Source organism: Pyxicephalus adspersus, chromosome 6 (assembly GCF_032062135.1).
Source record: "Pyxicephalus adspersus chromosome 6, UCB_Pads_2.0, whole genome shotgun sequence".
Taxonomy (NCBI): Eukaryota; Metazoa; Chordata; class Amphibia; order Anura; family Pyxicephalidae; genus Pyxicephalus; species Pyxicephalus adspersus.
Window position 1 is genome coordinate 10,197,968 of NC_092863.1, and position 18,271 is coordinate 10,216,238.

The 18,271-nt window shown below is 37.3% G+C and overlaps 2 protein-coding genes across 3 annotated transcripts in view; one reads left to right on the plus strand and one right to left on the minus strand.

Annotated features, from left to right (window-relative positions):
* Positions 1 to 1,923, plus strand: part of LOC140333078 (chloride channel CLIC-like protein 1) — a 79,917-nt gene extending 77,994 nt beyond the window's left edge. For both annotated transcript variants that reach the window (XM_072414484.1, XM_072414486.1), the window contains one exon: positions 1,024 to 1,923. In XM_072414484.1, coding sequence (XP_072270585.1) covers positions 1,024 to 1,338 — 315 coding nt within the window. In that variant the 3' untranslated portion in view covers positions 1,339 to 1,923. The remainder of the gene's footprint in view (positions 1 to 1,023) is intronic.
* Positions 1,924 to 11,131: 9,208 nt separating this feature from the next.
* EDN3 (endothelin 3) overlaps positions 11,132 to 18,271 on the minus strand; it is a 69,635-nt gene continuing 62,495 nt past the window's right edge. Inside the window, exon 5 of the mRNA XM_072414487.1 lies at positions 11,132 to 16,433. The gene's annotated coding sequence lies outside the window, so the exon portion shown is untranslated. The remainder of the gene's footprint in view (positions 16,434 to 18,271) is intronic.

The window sequence follows — 18,271 nt, forward strand, 5'->3', positions numbered from 1 at the left end:
GGGGGGGGGCTTATTTTTCATTTTTACCTAAAAAGGGGGGGCTGTCTTATTTGATGGCCCTGCCTTATCATCGGGGAAACACGGTACTGCTTGAGATTTTAGTGCATGGAGAAAACAGGAATTGAAGTTCATCTGATTTCTCGATGAATCAACATGTATTGCACTTATCAAACAAATGTGACAAAAGGAAATAAAAGGAGTTAATTGTTAGGGATTAAATATACTTTAAGTTAATGAAACTGGGCTGTATTTCTAAGAAACATAGCGATGAAATAACAGCGCTGCATATTTAATCAAGATGTAGGTCAGGTTGTTGTTAGACTGGGTAAAATTGCATGATACAACATGTTCCTTCAAAAACATTTGTGGAAACATTTTCATTCCAAATTAATGCAACAACTTAATTGTTTCACCCTGACAATGTTTTTTTTTAATATTTGCCTGTTATATGTGTATATCCAGGTTATACAAATAGGATAAGTGGTACCCACAAATCTGAACTTTCTGCAATGATAGATTCTTCTATGTTACAGTACAGCATTACCCCCCCTGGCTACTAAGCTTTGGCTGGATTTAAATCTTCAAAGCTGAAATCTGGGCAAGCAGGAAGCTGTTTTACCTGCCAAATTATTTTATTTCTGTTTGTTCTTAATATGTAAACAAATCTACCAAATGGCACAGTCAGCCTTAGTTCAGCTTTAATAGGCAATTAATTCACCATTGCATCAGTTTACCCCGGAAGCAACCTTTTTTATTGGAGAATCAATTGTGTTGGCTTTCATATTTATTTTGTTACTTATGTACAGTATATTGACATAAATTTTGTGTCTTTGTATTAAAGCATATATCTAGTGACCTCTCTGCAACATTCTGCTGTGAGCCCAGGCTAGCATAATTGCACACTCCCAGAAAATGGACCCATAACGGCCTGGGCACACAGTAGTGAGTTGAATGATGTTGGTTGTAACATACATACATTCATAGGTTTCTCTTTTTCCACTCTTTTTCTCTCTTTTCTCTTAGGCTATCAGTTCAATGGTCTGGAGACTCGTCATTCATCCGGTTGAACTTTTTAGTCAAGCAATAGGCCAGAGCCTCCGAAACATCATGAAAGAGATTCCTAGCCAATGGCAGCCTCCATTTTTTTTGCTATTTTCACTTATTTGTATCAGTGTATTGGTCGCAGCCTGCACCAAGAGGAAAGACTCAACAGTTGAAGCACGGTGGACTAGGCCAGCCATCATTAGATCGAACAGCGTTGAGGTTGCAGAGACTTCTACAAGCTATAGTACTGTTACTGCACAACGAAAAAGAAAAACCAAGTCCAAAGAATATTAATATTACCCCAGGATTCTGTTGTAGAGACCAGATTTGTTTACATTGTCCAGTATCTGTTTTATACAGCTATGTAAAATCATGTTTTACCTAATCCGGAGACAAAAAATACTCAAGAAGAATGTGTATTTATGTGGAATTTCTTGAATCAAGGCCACATTTTAATGGGGTGCATATATTTAGAGAACAAACTGTTTTAACAGGATTGTACCATTCTGTATACTATACAGTCTACCAAGATAAGGAAGTGACCAAAATAAGAGAGTTTTGTCCTTGGAACTGATCTTTGTGTGGGATGATAGATCAGCAGCTGGAATACTTAAAATTGCTGGCTGCTTCATTGTAATTTCAGTTATGCTTTTAGAAATGTATTATAACATTTGTTCTGCTTGTATTGGTAAGAACTATTCTATAAAAAGAATATAATATACTTTTGTAACTGTGGGTTATAAAGCCATTCAGAATTTTTTGACTTCGGCAATAATGATATGATGCATAAAATACTTGTAGCAACTTGTAACGGTGGTTTTGTTGGCTGAACTGCTTATTATCTTTATGCCCTGGACACCACTAAAAGTAGATTACTGGTAGCTTGCCTTGCTTGCGAGTGTTAATTTTCTTTGTTTATTTGCTTATTCATCAATCTATTGGCTTTGCATATTTCTTAGGGATTTCAGCGGTGAGATCTCTGCATCTACATTATGTGTTCCACCTATCAACCAATAGCTATCACAAGGTTGGCCGCTGTATAATCTGTTCAGGGCCAGACAGCGTAGGCAGAAGAGGTTGGTTGCTTTGGTTGCTTCAACAAGATAGGGTGCTAAAAGGGACAGGACCTATGGTGCTTAGTTCAGCCTGTGGGTTGCCTTTTCACCTTTGGTGCTAATGCACCTTCTGTAAGCAATAAGTCCAAGACTGATCAAGAATTTTGACACAATTTCAGTACAGGAGTGTTATATCTGCATTCCAAAATTTTGGGTACTAAACTAAGGTAAGTGATGGTTTAGGAAACAGATCTGTTTTCAGGGATTAACTAAATGAAACATTTTTGAGTCATTTGTGCTGCCCCCCTATTGCATTACCTGGTTTATAAAAACGTACTTGCATATCCGAGCCAGGGGGCACGGCAAGCTGTACAAAAATGATAACTGACGTTCAGCGTTGAAGTTTTTTACAGTAAGCTAGCAGAAAAAAAACTTTAAAACAAACCAACCATCTATGACCTCTCTTGCTGCTTGTGACCTGAAGTTATTAATTCTCAGATATAACAACAAAGGCTCTAATGTTTGGCTTTCAGTGCTTCTAAGGGCTTTTGTAAAGTGCTTTTTTTGCAAGTTAAGAATATGTAAATACTTCACGGTGTACTGTCCAGACGTTTTGGGTAGTCCTTTTCAGAGTTGGTTTGGAGACTGATAGTTTGGCTGGAGGGTTTTAAGTATATTTGCATTCATTGCTAAGAACCCTGCACCCCAGTGAATTGCGACTTTGATTTTGTGGAGACAAATTCTACCATACATATACCTTGTATGTCCACCTTGGAGGGAATCAATTGGTTAATCAAAACTTTTATTAATAATAATATAATATAATATTACCTGGGATGTTTTGCTTGTTTCAGACATCAGATGTGTTACTTGTTTAAAAATAACTATTTTATATGGAATACTATGACTTCAGAAATGATCATATGTACAAACACTTATTTCCAGTCTAAGTAAAAAAAAAAAACAGAAAGGAAGACAATTGTGAAGCATTTAAACTAAATTGTTATTTTTAGGGTTTTTTATGGTTATGTGTGTACATTATCTGAAAAAGTGATATACTGTGGAAGTATGAAGATGGGAGATTTTAGGTACGATAGATAACAGGATGGGCTGACCCAGAGTTGCAAGGGTAGGGTAGGTATTTTTTCTAACCCATCAAAATTTGGTTTCTTGTCTTGTATGACATGGAGAGTTGTTATAACTAGTGTTGGTGTTCCAATTCGGGTTGTCCTTATATTCGACCAGAATCTGGCTGTCCAATTCGGATAGACCCGATTCAACTTTGCAAATTCGTGTGTAAAAAAAAAAATGTGTTAAAGAAAAAAAGGCTTTAATGTAACGTAATTTATTGAACGTGTGTGATTTGTGTAACTAACTTTTATTTTTTGACAGGTTATCCCACAATGACAGGAGGATTCCCACGGCTGTGCTCCCCAGGCACTAGAGGTTAAATGGGGACAAGTCTCCCCATTCATCACCTCTAGTACTCTGTGATTGGCTGAGGAAAGGTAAACCCTGATGACAGCTCAAGCGTTTAATAACCTCCTAATGATTTATGTATTGGAAAGGCAGGTAAGGGAAATGATGGAAAGGCAGTTTATATAGAAACCCATGAAACAGCCGTGTTCTTACTCTGTTTAATTTCCATAACAGGTAAAGACTTTGCTGGTTTCTTTGTAAAACATTTTATGCATTATTTTTGTTTAAGAACACTTGTTACTCTACACTTGATAACCAAAGCTGACTACAAACATCTTTTATCCATCTATTTATTCAGGACTTATTACAGGCTGAATTGTTTGTCTAAGGATAGTTAGAGAACAGATTTGTGGATACAGTTGTATCAGGCTGACAACAAAAAATATACATTCTTTGTTGTAAATATACAGGCCTGATTGGAAAAGAGGAAGGAATGAGTGATCTGTGTAGTAAAAGTTGCCTAAGGTAAACTGAACTTTTAAGGCAACTGAAGTGTAAAATCTCTGTTTCTATTATGGTGAAAAAAAGTTTTAAAATTCTACATTGAAATGTAAGAAATTACATATTTTGGCAGTAGTATATTTAAAGCTGACCTCCACAAAGCAAGCATAAAATACCCTCGCTGCACAACTCATCTTCTATGTTTTGCTGGCAACCAACTTACCAAAGGAAGTCCCCTGGTCTCACTTTAAATTTCAATAAATGTAAATTGGAATGGATAATGGTCAACGATAATTTCTCCTGTCTAGTTATTAATAGGCATTGGTAGTTAATAAAAGACCTAGGTCCTAAAATATTATTATTATTAATAAACAGGATTTATATTGCGCCAACATATTTCGCAGCTCTGTACGTTAAATAGCGGTTGTAAATGACAGACAGATACTGACAATGACAGGAGGAGAAGACCCTGCACCGAAGAGCTTACTATCTAGCAGGTGGGGGAATTAACACACAGTAGGAGGGGCGATATGTAGTTGTGGGAAGTAGTGAGTTTCTAAAGACAGAAGAAGACGGGTAGGCAAGTTTGAAAAAAATGGGTTTTGAGTGCTCTTTTAAATGAGCAGAAAGTAGGAGCAAGCCGAATAGGACGAGGAAGACTATTCCAGAGAGTTGGGGCAGTTCTAGAAAAGTTTTTGAGCCGTGAGTGTGATGAGATTATGTGTGAGGAAGTCATTAGTAGGTCATTGGAGGAGCAGAGAGAGTGGCTAGGGGAGTGAGTGTTTTTTAACCAGGTCAGAAAGGTAACTGGTATAAGAACTGTGGAGGGATTTGGCAAAGCACAGGAGTTTGAATTTGATTCTAAGGTGAAATGGAAGCCAATGAAGAGAACTACAAAGAGATGCAGCAGAAGAAGAGCGGTGGGAAGGATGGATGGCTGCAGCGTTCATGTTAAATTGTAGAGGAGAGAGTCGGCTTAGTGGAATACCAGAGAAGAGGATGTTACAGTAGTCCAGAGGAGAGATGATAAGAGCGTGTACAATACCTTAACCCAGGGGTCGGCAAACTTTTTGGACTACTAGGCTATTTCAGAAGGTCAAGAAAGTACACTAGGCCAGACGAAATAATGTGTCCAAGGAAAGGTTTTTTATTTAAAAATACAGAATGGTCAATGGTAAACATGATGTTGCATGTTCTTAGAGATAGATGCAATATCAGGTTCTAATGATGAGGAGTGCAGCAACAGAATGTCATTAAGGTGATTGTCGGTGAGCTTGTTCTTACCAAACTTCATCTTCAAGAACAGCTGCTCGCACGAATAAGTGCTACCAAACATTGCGATTACACGGCCTAACAACATTGGAAACTGAACATGTGACAGGTGACGGTAGAAGTCAATGAATTCTCTGTACGTGTGCTTGGCATCGAAATGCACCTTGAGATTGTGCCCCTTGAATGTGCTGTTGGTGTCGTTGCACACTAAACACAAGGCTTTGTTGCCGCGTTGGACGAAGAATAATTTTTCAGTCTATTCAGGGTTGAAGACATGACATTCGAGGTCATTTGAGACTGGTAGCTGTGCGTTGCTTCTGCTCTTTAGGCATAGTAATTGGGATTACTGTGCCAGAACTCTATGATATTGATGATATCATGGGAACTCCCGATAATGCAACAAATCATTTAGGCCGGATCCAACAATAAATAACTAGGGGGGCGTTAGATCGGATTGGAATACTGGCTAGGCCATATCCAGCCTAGAGGCCGGAGTTTGCCTACCTCTGCCTTAACCAAGATGTACAAAGACCTTAACCTAGATTGGTATTTCCCCATTTTTCTTAATTCAACATATCATTTTATCAATGGAAAATGTACGTTAATATACTGGTTTTAGTTTTTGAAGGGTCTGAAATTTGTTGATGGGATATTTTGTTTGATTTAACCCTAGTTGTTCCACCCTTAGGCTGCATCTTTGATTTTTTTTTTTTTGTTTTGTCTGTTCTATAAGTATGTATTTGTAAATAATATTAAAAACCATTTTGAAATTAAAAAAAGCAAGTCAATGCTAATTATGGTCTGGAGGGAATGTAAGGAACACACAGCTTACCTTACTCCTCTCTATCCCAGCAAACAAAGCTCTGCTTTTCCAATCAAACAATCCAGATTGTTTCTGGCCCTAGACGTCCTGGCTAAATATTTTACTTCTAGACCTACCTGAGTATTAACCCTTGTAGTGGAGTTGTGTGATATTCAGGAATAGATGAAAGGAATACAGCTGAACAGCTTGTAAATATGTATTTAATCTGTGTATTAAGCTGTTTGCTGGGAGTTCAGCTTTAATGTTACAATATTTAGTATGCCGGTCAACAGAGCTCCAGATGTTTGTGAAAACCTGCAAAGTTGGTGGCTTTACTATTTTATAGCTTAAATGTTAAGAAGTATATTGCCTTTACCACAAAAGAGAAATCCAAGTTTAACTGTCGGCAAACATTTATTTACTTAAAGGTGATCCGCTGTTAAATGGACAATTTATTGCAGCTTATATTACAGTTTTATTTAGTGTTTAGTTGTAGAAAGAAGCACATTAGCTCTATTAATATATCCAACGCAATGCAGTAGCTTTGCACATATACCATCTTACTTGTCTCGTTTTTCTATGTGGTTGTACTGATGTCATTACAGCCTGAAACCATTGTTGGCCTGGCTTCGCTCACATTCAGCTTGCCTTCATCTAAATATAAGTTTGTGTATAGATAAATCCATCACCTTCATGTAAAATGTGATGTCAACCTTTCTACAGCCACCTGAGAAACTTGAGAATCTCAAATCTTTGCTTGTGCTGCAACATCACGGGTATCTAGGCAAATCAACTAGGGTAAGTTTTCCTATTCACTTTAAATGTTTATTAACTTTTTAGCTTACAAGACAGGACTAATAAATAGAAGTATGGGCAATGATAATAAAAGGTCGGCTTGCAAAGATATTGCAAGCAAGATTTTCTTTGGTTGCTGTTTTGTTCGGCCCCCTCTGAAAATGTTTTAGTAGACTGAGTGAGAAATGTTGGGCTTCAATCAATACCTTTTTACTGATCTGAAGTTGGGGTTTGATTGCCATGATGATTTATATACTGCAGTGCAGTCACTGGGGACTATAAACATCTGATTTTATAAACAAGGCTCTGTATTTTTTTCCCCAGAGAAGATTTTGGTCCCCTGTTAAGGGTGATATTTATTTTTCTCTGACTTAGGGTAAAGAAGTATTTTCATTTGTAAATACTGTGTTACATTAAATTTGGAGTTCTCAAGAGACTTGAATAATTTTTTAAACTTCTTTTTTAGAAATCCATGAAGGTTAAAACTAAAAGGACACTACATCACATTCAACCTATCACAATACTCTAGTTATATGACAAGATCTCTAAAGATTAGATTGTAAGCTCTCCTGGGCTCTTCCCCTGCTGTGGTATTGTTTGTATCTGTCTGCCATTTGCTGCCCCTAATTAATGTACGTAGCTATGTAATATGTTAGTTCTGTATAGATACTGTTTATTAATGAACAAAATCTTCAAAATGGACTGCTTTCCATGCTCCCAGTATAAGAATGAAGTGTCATGATCATTTTCTGCTGTACCCAAGAATGAATGACTAGCGTTACATCCCTGTAAAAGGGAATGCATCCCTGTCAATGGCAGTCATAGAAATTATAATTCATTTGTGCTTTTCTCTAAGGACAAGTTCTGTTTTTAGTTTAAAAAATGATATCTACTTCCAAGACAAGCAGTAACACATTCCTAAATAAAGCCCTTAATAAATAATTTGCAGTGGCATCATAATTGCCCCACTGGGACGTGGAATCTGTTGGGTCAATCTGGCCCAAGGGACTCCGATGCTGTGTATAGCCTTGTGAGAACTTTGATCCATCCTTGCAAGTTGTTCTCCTGTGATATAAGTGTATCATTTTATGTCAGATTTCATAGGAATAATTGTTATTATTAATGTTTTGTATGCACAGATGTTCTTTCTGGTAATTTTACAGCTTTGGTATCAATTGTCTACTTTTGACAGGAAGGGTTGCTGATGGGGAAGTGAGGAGCACCAAGTGGAAGTAGTAAGGTAAAGTATTACAAGGTTTTGCAAAGGTAGCAAAGACATAGAGCAAATATAAAGCCAAACCTGAACAAGGAAACTCTGAAAGCAACCATGTTGAATAATATAAATTGTATAAGTTTTACCTTTGACACACTGAACTTTTGTACCTTCAATAACCCAATAATGTAGCTTTGTCTGTCTGTAACCACATCTCATCATATAGGCTTAAAGCCTCCCTGATTTTTAGTTTCCTAATAACAGATTAAGGTCTTACTATTTCTCTCCTCCTCTCTTGCAAAAAGCTCAACTCCTCATGTAGGTGTATGCTTGGAAATATAGCCTGACATTATTTTTTTTTACTACTTTAGGTGTCACATGCTCACACCTAATTGCCCCCTCCTCCATCTGATAAATTCAGGGATGAAAGGAATCAGCTGTAGTACAGTGGACAAAGGCATATAATTAAAAAAGACTGACAGGTAATCCAGCAGCCACATGTGAGCCGCTGGAGTCTATGGAATTCTACTCCGTTCTCTGATGGAAATGCTCAGTGTTGTTCTGCACTAGCTCAAATCCATGCTCTGCGAAATGAATGGCATTCCACAAATATAAATGACCAAGTGCCCAATCTGCACAATGCACATGTGCAGAGCAAGATTGGTGTTGGGTTATTAACTTTAGCAGAATGCTGCCTGTTGACTTAGCAGTGCCAACATTCACCATCACAATGTCTTCAGGATAGCTGGAAGAGAGAATGAAATAAAAATGGAAGGGCAGGATATGAGTGAAAGTAGCAGAACAAAAAATACTATGAAGTTGGCTCAGGAATCAGCTGTCCTTATAGCAGGGGACCCTTCCACTTGTCTTATTGCCGCCCCTTTTCAAAGAATAGAACATGCAATTTGTTTTTACAGTGCTCATTCCTTCCTACATTAAATTTTAACAAATGATAGTAAGTGATGATGATTAAGTGACAAACACCTGGTCTTGCTGTGGGTGCACAAGGGCTTTGAATCAGAAGAATCCATCTTCCCACCCATATCGCTCAGTGTTTATATCTGTATCCTTGTCAAATTATAGCCAAATTTGGTGTGTAATTATGTCTCCTGTGGTACATATTGTTTTGCATTTAACTAATTTGGGGAGGGGCTAGTGAGGCAAAAGTGCTCTCCGTGTGTGCACATCCAATCAAAGGAAAGCAGAAGGTCACTTTTTTTTTTTTTCTTTTTATATATGTTCTTGTCATACAAGCTCTCCACTAAATGAAGTTCTTTCCCTTCATTGTCTTGTGCATGCTCTCTTGTAACCCCCAGAAAGGGTTTGAGCCTGTTTGTATGCAGACATTTCATCCTCCCGCTATCTGGAGAGATTATTTAACAATCATCATGCATTAATGTACTCTTTCACTGTGAATATTGCTACTTCTGGCCAATATTAGGATACAATCTTTAACCCAGGGTTGTTGAAGACCATATACCCACCAGGATTTTCATGTAACCAGAATAAATTTTGGACTCTGTACAACACACATTACTAAATCTACTTCTGTCCGAGTAATACTAAAAATGTGTGTTGATTGTGCCCTTTTATTTGTGGTTGTATAATTGCAGATTTCCAAAAAGTTATGTTTAAAATGTATCTATTAGTTTACATTGTGTATATTTTTATTCTAGATGCACAGGGGGCATCAAGCTTTTGTGTTGTCTGCAGCCAGGTCAGTAATATCATGAACATCTTTGTTTTGGAGAATTGTTGCTGTTCCATTGCTCGTTGTGTGTTTATTGAGCTTACCATAGATTCTTCTTTGGCCCTTCATGGGGCTTTATAAACAAACACTGCAGGCCATTGTTTTATGATTATATTTAGCCTGGATTTTAGAGGCTTCATCTCCGGTCACATCAACCGGATGGATTTTGTTGAATTTAGCCATTTTTCTAATAAAAATACAAATCTATTATTTTATCCTTGTGTGGAGACTTATTACAAAATCCCAAACAGAATAAAAATAATATGGAGTACCTTGATAAGCTTCCAGAGGCTTAAGTGGGGGAAGAAAAGTAGAATTTTCCCATCGCTGAGAAGCATATTAAGGCACAGGAGCACACTAGAAGTTTCTATCTTTACAGTAGTCCCGTGCCCACATTTTTGACCCATACTGAAACTGCGAGTGGCTGTCATGATAATCCAATGGCTTCAAAACTTTCACTGATATTGAAGAAATATACAGGACAGAAGTTAGTAAATCACTTTGGCACATGTTTGTTCTGGGTCAGTGGTCATGGAAAGATTCAGGCCAGACAGGCACCTAGCATTTTTTTAGAAAGTCATCAGCAATGGAAGCCCCTATGATTTAGTTTTCTTTACAGCATATTTTTAAAGCCCTTGCAATGGTGAGCCTGTATGCTGCCATTATTATAACATAAGTAGATATAATGCGTAAGGCACAAAATGTTGTTGCAGCTACATAGCCCGCTCAACAGCAGCAAACTCAAAGCATATCTCTAGCTTTGAGGGGCTCCCATTTCCTATTTTTCTGTGCAAAGTGAAGGGAATGCTCCCTTTAGTTGCATAGCACAATATATGCAGATATATTTAAGATTCCCTTAAATGCTTTGACTATGGTAGGGACATTACATTGGGAGCCCCTTTGAGGGACAGCTAGTGATAGGATTAAGTGCTGTGTAATATGTTTGCGCTATATAAATACTAGCTAATAATATTAGCAAAAAATGGCACTGCTCAGAGGATGAAACACTTTTAATATGGGCAGTTTGATGAATCCTTTATAAAAGAGTTTTTTGTGCTTTTTACCCTTCAGCAGCTTAGGTATTCTTCATAAATAATTCTTTATGATATAAAATTTTATACCACTACAAACAGCCAGCTGATTGTTTATAAACAGGCACCCTTGTGAAGCACAAGACAGAGTCAGCTCAATTGCTTTATAACAAAACAATTGTCAAATTTTAATAGAAATTTATATATAAAGAATTTTCTTACTAAAAAAAAATAAGTCCGGACACAATGCAGTATTAGAAGAAGGATTGTTTTCCACAATAAATAGTCCACAATGTAATTGTCCAGAGCAAATGCTGTGGATAGGAGGCAGATATACAGTGATAGCATGAAAACTTATAGAAGGCTCGGTGCTAGAATAACTTATAATTCATTAGAATATAACTTTTTTGGCAAATAATTTTCCTTATGGCAGTTTAAGGCACTTTATACAAGTCACAGTGAAAAGCAAGTCTTTTTAAAGAACAAATCCAGTCAATGCAGAGAGAGCTTGAATTGTGACATTGCTTGAAAGAAATGCTGTCTGTGTTACCCACAACCACCGATCAGATTCAGCTGCACATTTGTTTAGCACACTTTGAACATGGAAAGTGAAAGATCTGTTCTGAGGGCAACACGACTCTTGTTCCAGTCAGATTCCTGTTTTAATGATCTGATTTACACAAGTGAACAGTGGCTGGTAGTGGCAAACCAGTTTTTTTTTTCAGAGACATGAGCTGACTATACAATTATCAATTTGCTTGACCAAAAGCACATAATAAGGAGTATGGAATCAAAAGAGCCTCAGTTTTTCAATTTTCCATTGATTATACAAACACCTGATTAGTTTTTGGTAGCATGACTGATTAAAAAAATGATTAAACTTAATCTGATTTCTATATGGCTAGCTTAAGAAATATGTATGAGACACAATGACACTTGCATGTGAGATAAAGGACTTTCCAGCATTGCAGCTGGCATTCAACATTCAGCACAGTGAAATAGGTAGCTGACATTTATTCACTATAGACAACACGGTCACTTCACTTTTCATACATGCATTGAGTTATTTATTAACACATGGTATTATTTATGTCTGCTAAGAGTTCATGAATGTTCCTTGTGCCAGAAAGGCAAATACACAGCTGCAATTGGTGGCTTAAGAATGAGACCTACGCTAACAGCAAAATGTCTGATTGCTGGTTTGGTAGGGGCAACAAGAACTTTTTTCTATAACATACTTTACATACATTGGTTTTTAGATGTTGCTGATCTTTGCACATTTTGCCTCTGAAAATAGTAAAAGTGAATAGACTAAAGCAAAGCAGTACTCTTCTCTTACAATAACTTAAATTACAGCAACATGTCCCAATGCTTGACAGTGTTCTGCAAAATTGATGTCCACAGTAGTAGGTGTTTTTACTTGTACTCCTTAAGGAGAAAACTGGTTTCAGAAACTGATTTTGTACAGGAGCCCTGGTGATTTTACACGTGTTAATATGGATTGTTTATAAACAATACTCTTCTTTTCCATCAGATCAGAGTTATTTTTTTAAATTGTAGCATTATTGTCAATGCATATAACCTGACCACATGATTTTTGTTTGTAAAGTTCCACTTTTAGTGTCTTTTCCCAGCAAAAACTTTGGCCTGAGTAGAATTTAGGTCACAGACAATAAAGTGATGGTAATGGGTAAGAAATATTTCTTTTTTCATTCAGTTATGCCAAGATTCAACATTTAATGATACAAATGTATTTGTTCTCACTGAGAACAGGAAACACATGTTTGTTGTGCACAATCTGGAAAATATACAGTGATTTGTGATTGAACTGACTTATATAAGATAACTTTGTATTTAACTCTTTCTGCAGGAGGGATGGGAACACTGCTGTAGCCATTGGATTCATTTTAAAGGCAAGTAAAACGTCCATTTTTGTGTTCACAATTTACATAATAGGTGGCTGTGTTATTTAAAATTCATTTTGGGTTAAAGTGTTTACCTACAAGAACTTTATAAAATGGCAACAAGCATATGCACATGTAAGTAAATTACAGCTTGGGTGCAGGGTTCATTATGTGTGTTCCCCTGAACTTTGTTTAGTTTGGCAGCAATAAAAACACTAACCCTTCCCTGCCAGAAAGGTTAGAACCAAAACAGAGGTAGAAACCTTCTGATTATGGTTCCTGTTTATTGACCACTAAAAGATCATTTCTTCTTACATTGGGGAGATTTCCTGTAACTTCCTATTGTGTCCACAGGAAAGTAAGAAAAAAAAAAGAATGTGTCAATGGGACATAAAAGGAACTGGTGGTGGTTTAACCATCCACTTGCTTTATCGCTTTATCACCGCACCACCCGGCTTATGCATTCCAAGTGAGCCTGTATCTGCAGATTGTGCAGTGCGTGTGCGTGGGGAAATGGTTTTTAAGACTGGGAAGGCCACAGAACAGGAATCTGGCAGGAGCAGGGTTATACCTGGTAGAAAAAGGGGAACAATAAAATCTGCTGTGAAATCACTCTTATGTTTTAAAGTGACATTGTCATACCCATCCTGGTTCTGTGACTCATTAGTGAAGCAAGTGTAAAGATGATGGCTCTATGTCCCACACCTTTATTAAAGAACACATTTGCAAACTTCTATACAGGTTCTCTTTAGTTTTCTGACAAATGTAAATACAATATACAACAAGCTTGGTCACGGTAAAGATCTGAGAATGGCAATAAAGTGATCCTCTAATCAAAGAAGCATTAGAGCTCCCATTATTAGCCTACTGCAAATACTAGATATCCAGTTCCTTCTATAGACCCTCTGGGTTCAGTACTTTGAGAATTACGGATTCAAAACATACAGATCAACACTATATATGACTTTATTATTCAACATTCTTAGTTTAGGTCAGCGTCTCCCAGTTGTATGCAGAGGGTTAGTATAGAAGACTTGCAGATAGTCCATAATAGCAACCTTTAGGGATCTTTAAGGCTTTTGCATGGGGCAGGATAAGGTACAAGTGAGGCCTGTCAATGAATCAACAAAAAAAAAAATATATTGGGAAGTTCTGGTCCATAAAGCTTCAAATTCCAGTGGCTTGATAGTTTAAAAATATACCCCCTTTTTCTGATGTATTCTGGAATATCCCATTTTTTTTATTTTGCATTTTGTATCAGTACAAGTTTCAGCATGGCACAGCATGGGTAATGGCTGTTCTTTTATTGTCTGTGCTAATTACAGGTCTGTCATCTCTCAATAATCAACTACAGGGCAGTCATTTGATTTGCCTTTACAGACAGTTATTGGGGAGGGGGGCTATTGGGGATTCAAATCTGCAAATATAAATGTGCCCTCATGTGTATAATGTATTATAGATCTTGTTTTATTTAAAATTTTATACTACAATCCAGCAAATTTGCCATTTTTTTTTCCAAAGCAGGGAGGTGTGACCCCTCAGGGAACTAGCAAAAAGACCCTCAACTACAAAGGCTTTAGAAATGTATGCACCAGCTGTCTCGTTTTGTTAGCCCCACTCAAGTGCATAGTGCAACTAGAATCATCTGCAATTAAATTAATGAGAACTAAATTGTTTTTAGAAATGGGCTACAAAGTAACAATAATTTATTGTGCACCATTGGCTGCTGTTGTGTCTACAGGGCACAGCATAGCTTTCTCCTTAGGAACCCAGTGGTTCACATTAATCAAAAAGTCTTTCCAATTTACAGTCAACTGCAGACAGGTTTTGCTTGCACTGGCATGACTAAAAAACTCATCATGTCACTAGCAGTCCCTTACTTGTGTTTCTAAAGTTTCAGGTTTATTCGGCAATGCTAACAGATATAACGGTGTGCTAAGCCCCATGACCCAGAGGCTTTCACAGTATTCAGACCAAAGTAAAATGACTACTGCTTAGCCACTTCTGGGTTACTAGCTGTTAAATTTGTTACCTTTTTGACTATGCCAGTTTTTCCATATATGATGAATTGCTATGTCCGTTTTCCTGCATGGCCAAATTTAATTCCTAAAGTTAAGTTCATTGATTTTGTCTTTTAGGGTCTCACCTAAGGATAAGAGCATGGTGTGTGCCAAGTGTAAATATACAGAAAATTATTTCACCATTTTCATTCATTTCCATTTTTCTGATGAGGAAATAACCGTTGCAGTTTTAATGTACTCCAGCTGAGAAGACTGTGTGGTTATTTTAAACAAATCCATCAAGATATGTTGTTTGCATGGTGTAGTGGTTGTAGGACAACTGTGTCACCCACTTGGAGGACCAAGAGATATGCCGTAGTTGTCTGGCATAACAAAGCTTTTCTATGCATAATTATTCTCTTTAAAAGCTATGCAGTAGATTTAACACAGATTTTCAGCATTTAAAATACAATATAGGAGGCTTGTTGGTTATATAGGCTTTGCATTTGTTAATAAAGGGTAACTCTACTAGCTGCCTTTCAGTAGATGGGGTTGAGGTAAAAATGCTGCTTTTGTTTTACTGCCTTGTCTCCTGCTAGTTTAAATCCTTACTTTCCCCTAAACTCTTAGCATGTGACTTAAATGGGAGCAGCCAGGCCAACAGAGGTCTCCATCCACTACTGTAGGCTGCTTGTTTTATCCCATCTCAGGGTCAGGTAATAACATCTCATAGAACCACCATCCTTATAATTATTATGTTTTTGCTTTTTCTACATTTGAGCCATAGTGGTTCCTGCCCTAATCTGTCATCATAATGCATTACTTAGAGCACAGCAATTCCGAATGGAACTTCCAGAAGCAAACATTGAGATCTGTTTCATCTTTTGCTACAAGCCAAGACATTGACCTGTTTTTACTCATACTGTATCCTAAAATCCTGGACATGTGTAAGTAACTTATCACTTTGTCTGTTTTAACTAGATTTTATCAATGGAAAAACATCTTTTACTGACTCGTACTAGTTCTTGTTAAATTTCCATCACTCTATGCTAATCCTTAAAAAGGAACCTAAGCAAAAAGAGGAGGCTGACCAAGTTGGCCTGTATTGGAACAGCTCTTCATAACAAATAGCAAACGATGCAAAAGATTACACCGTCACTCTTTCTGCCTTTTATTAAGAAGCTCATTAACTTTACTAATGTTTTGTATAAGGATTGCATGGAGGAATTTAGGTTTTTAGGACAAGGCCCCTGATGATATACAGCACATTGCATCACCCCTATCCACTGAAAAGCAAAGTGAAATGGCCCATTTTCTTGTTTGCAGGTCTGCAGCACACTGCATTGTGAAACGATATATTGCAGCTCCTCTAGCGGTACTGGTAATGAACAGTTGGACTCTCTACGGACAATTCTCTCCAGTGTTGCAGGATGTGCCCAATGTCATTTTTCACTTCTCTACACATAGACTGAATATGAGGTAAGGACAATTCTTTACAACGCAGATTGCTTAGTTTCACTTGTGCCTGAATGGGTGACTCTTTTAACGGGCGGCCATGTCCGCTGTCTTGTTGATGACCTACAAGCAACAAGTCAATAATCAAGAAGTGTCTCTGAAATTCCCTTGTCCTAAATGACATCTTCAAACCTAGAAACAGAGGAGAAATATAGTTTAATAAAAAAATAATATAGTTTATTGTTATTATCTCCCCCCCCCTCTTTGCATTCTCATCTATACAATTTAACTTTAGTTGGAGAAGAGTGGAAACTGAAGGGAGTCATTTACTCCAGTTTCATTCTCTGCGATTTTTAGGCACTTATACTGATCTGATCTTTCAGCTGGTGGTAACAGAATGAGAGGAACTAAGACCTGGGTCACATGAAGACATGTGTTTGTGGTTATCGGGCAGATGGACTGCCTCCCTAAATACAGCCAACAGGAGGGTGGGCCAGCCATCTGATAACTGTAACCACATGCTTCTGTGTGGCCTAAGCCTTGATATGGTGAAGAAATATAAGTATACTGTATAGAATAAAATGAGCAATCCTGAAAATTCTTTTCAGGCCAAACTAAGTGTTGTGTAATATTTGTATAATGTAATATTATTAGAAACAATGTATGCAGCATGACCACTACTTTATCCTGGGTCACTGAAATAATTAGAGAGAATGCCAATATCCAATGGTTCCTCAATTCCCAACTTCATTCTTCAACAATGACTCACTGCCAAATAACTTACTCTCTGGCTGAATACACAAGTCAGGATGTGAGCATCATTCAGCTTCTCAGAACTCTATACCAGATTATTATTAAACAGGATTGATATAGTGCCAACATATTACACAATGCTGTACATTAAATAGGGGTTGAAAATGACAGACAGATACAGACAGTGACACAGGAGGAGGAGAGGGCCCTGCCCCGAAAAGCCTACAATCTAGGAGATGGAGTTATATGTTAAAAACACCAAACCAAAGAAGCATTTTTGTTTTCTGTTTCAGTAGATAAACTATAATTTAGATCATTTATAGATATTAGATTGTTGCATAACAATTATCACTCCAGTGTTTTTTCTTTCTCCTATATCATAAAAATTATTTTGGATCCCTCTTTGATTCAACTAAACAGAAAAAAAACATAGAGATGGAAAATTGGAGTGGGTTATTATGTGATATCAGTCACTGCCTGGCACCACCACAGCTAGGGGTAATTAGTGGGGTATTGGGGTCCTCTCCTACTATGGTTACCCCAGGGGCATTGCTCGGTCAGAGATCTGTTTTTTGTGCAGGAGGACACATCTGAGAACTTCTTGCAGATATGGTCACCTTGAGTGGAGTGCTGTTATCTACTCATTTAGCCAAACATCACTCTCTGCTCTGACTCATTGTACTGCACCTTACATTTAATACTCAAAGTTTAGGTTATACCTTTTTATTTAGTTATTTTTCTTTTTATTACTACTTTGTTGCATCTTCCTATCCATTATTACTTCTCCCTTTGCTCTGTTTTGGGTTATTACATGTATCTTGGACCTACACTGTAAGATATTTCTACCCCGTCTGAAACTTGATGGTCAACAGTATGTTTTGTCACCTTTGTCATGCTCTGGATTAAAATCTCTGTATCAGTACTGGACTATACTGTATCTCTAATTTGTTTTCTTATATTATTCTCTATTGCATTGTATTTTTTACTGTGCTAACAGCCATGCTATTTTTGTATCCCCATTTTTTTTCAATAAAAATGTATTAAACAAAAAAAAAATAAATAAAAATAGGTATGGCAATATGTCCTTAGCAATATTGAATGTATTCTGCTCTTCTCCCTCATTCTCTCTCTCAGATTTCAGCTTTGACTTTGTCTGTCTTGTTTCTCTCCTCCCCTTTCTCTCTCTCTCATTGGCCCTGATTTATTAAAGCTCTCCAAGGCTGGAGAGAATACACTTTCATCAGTGAAGCTGGGTGATCCAGCAAACTTGGAATTGA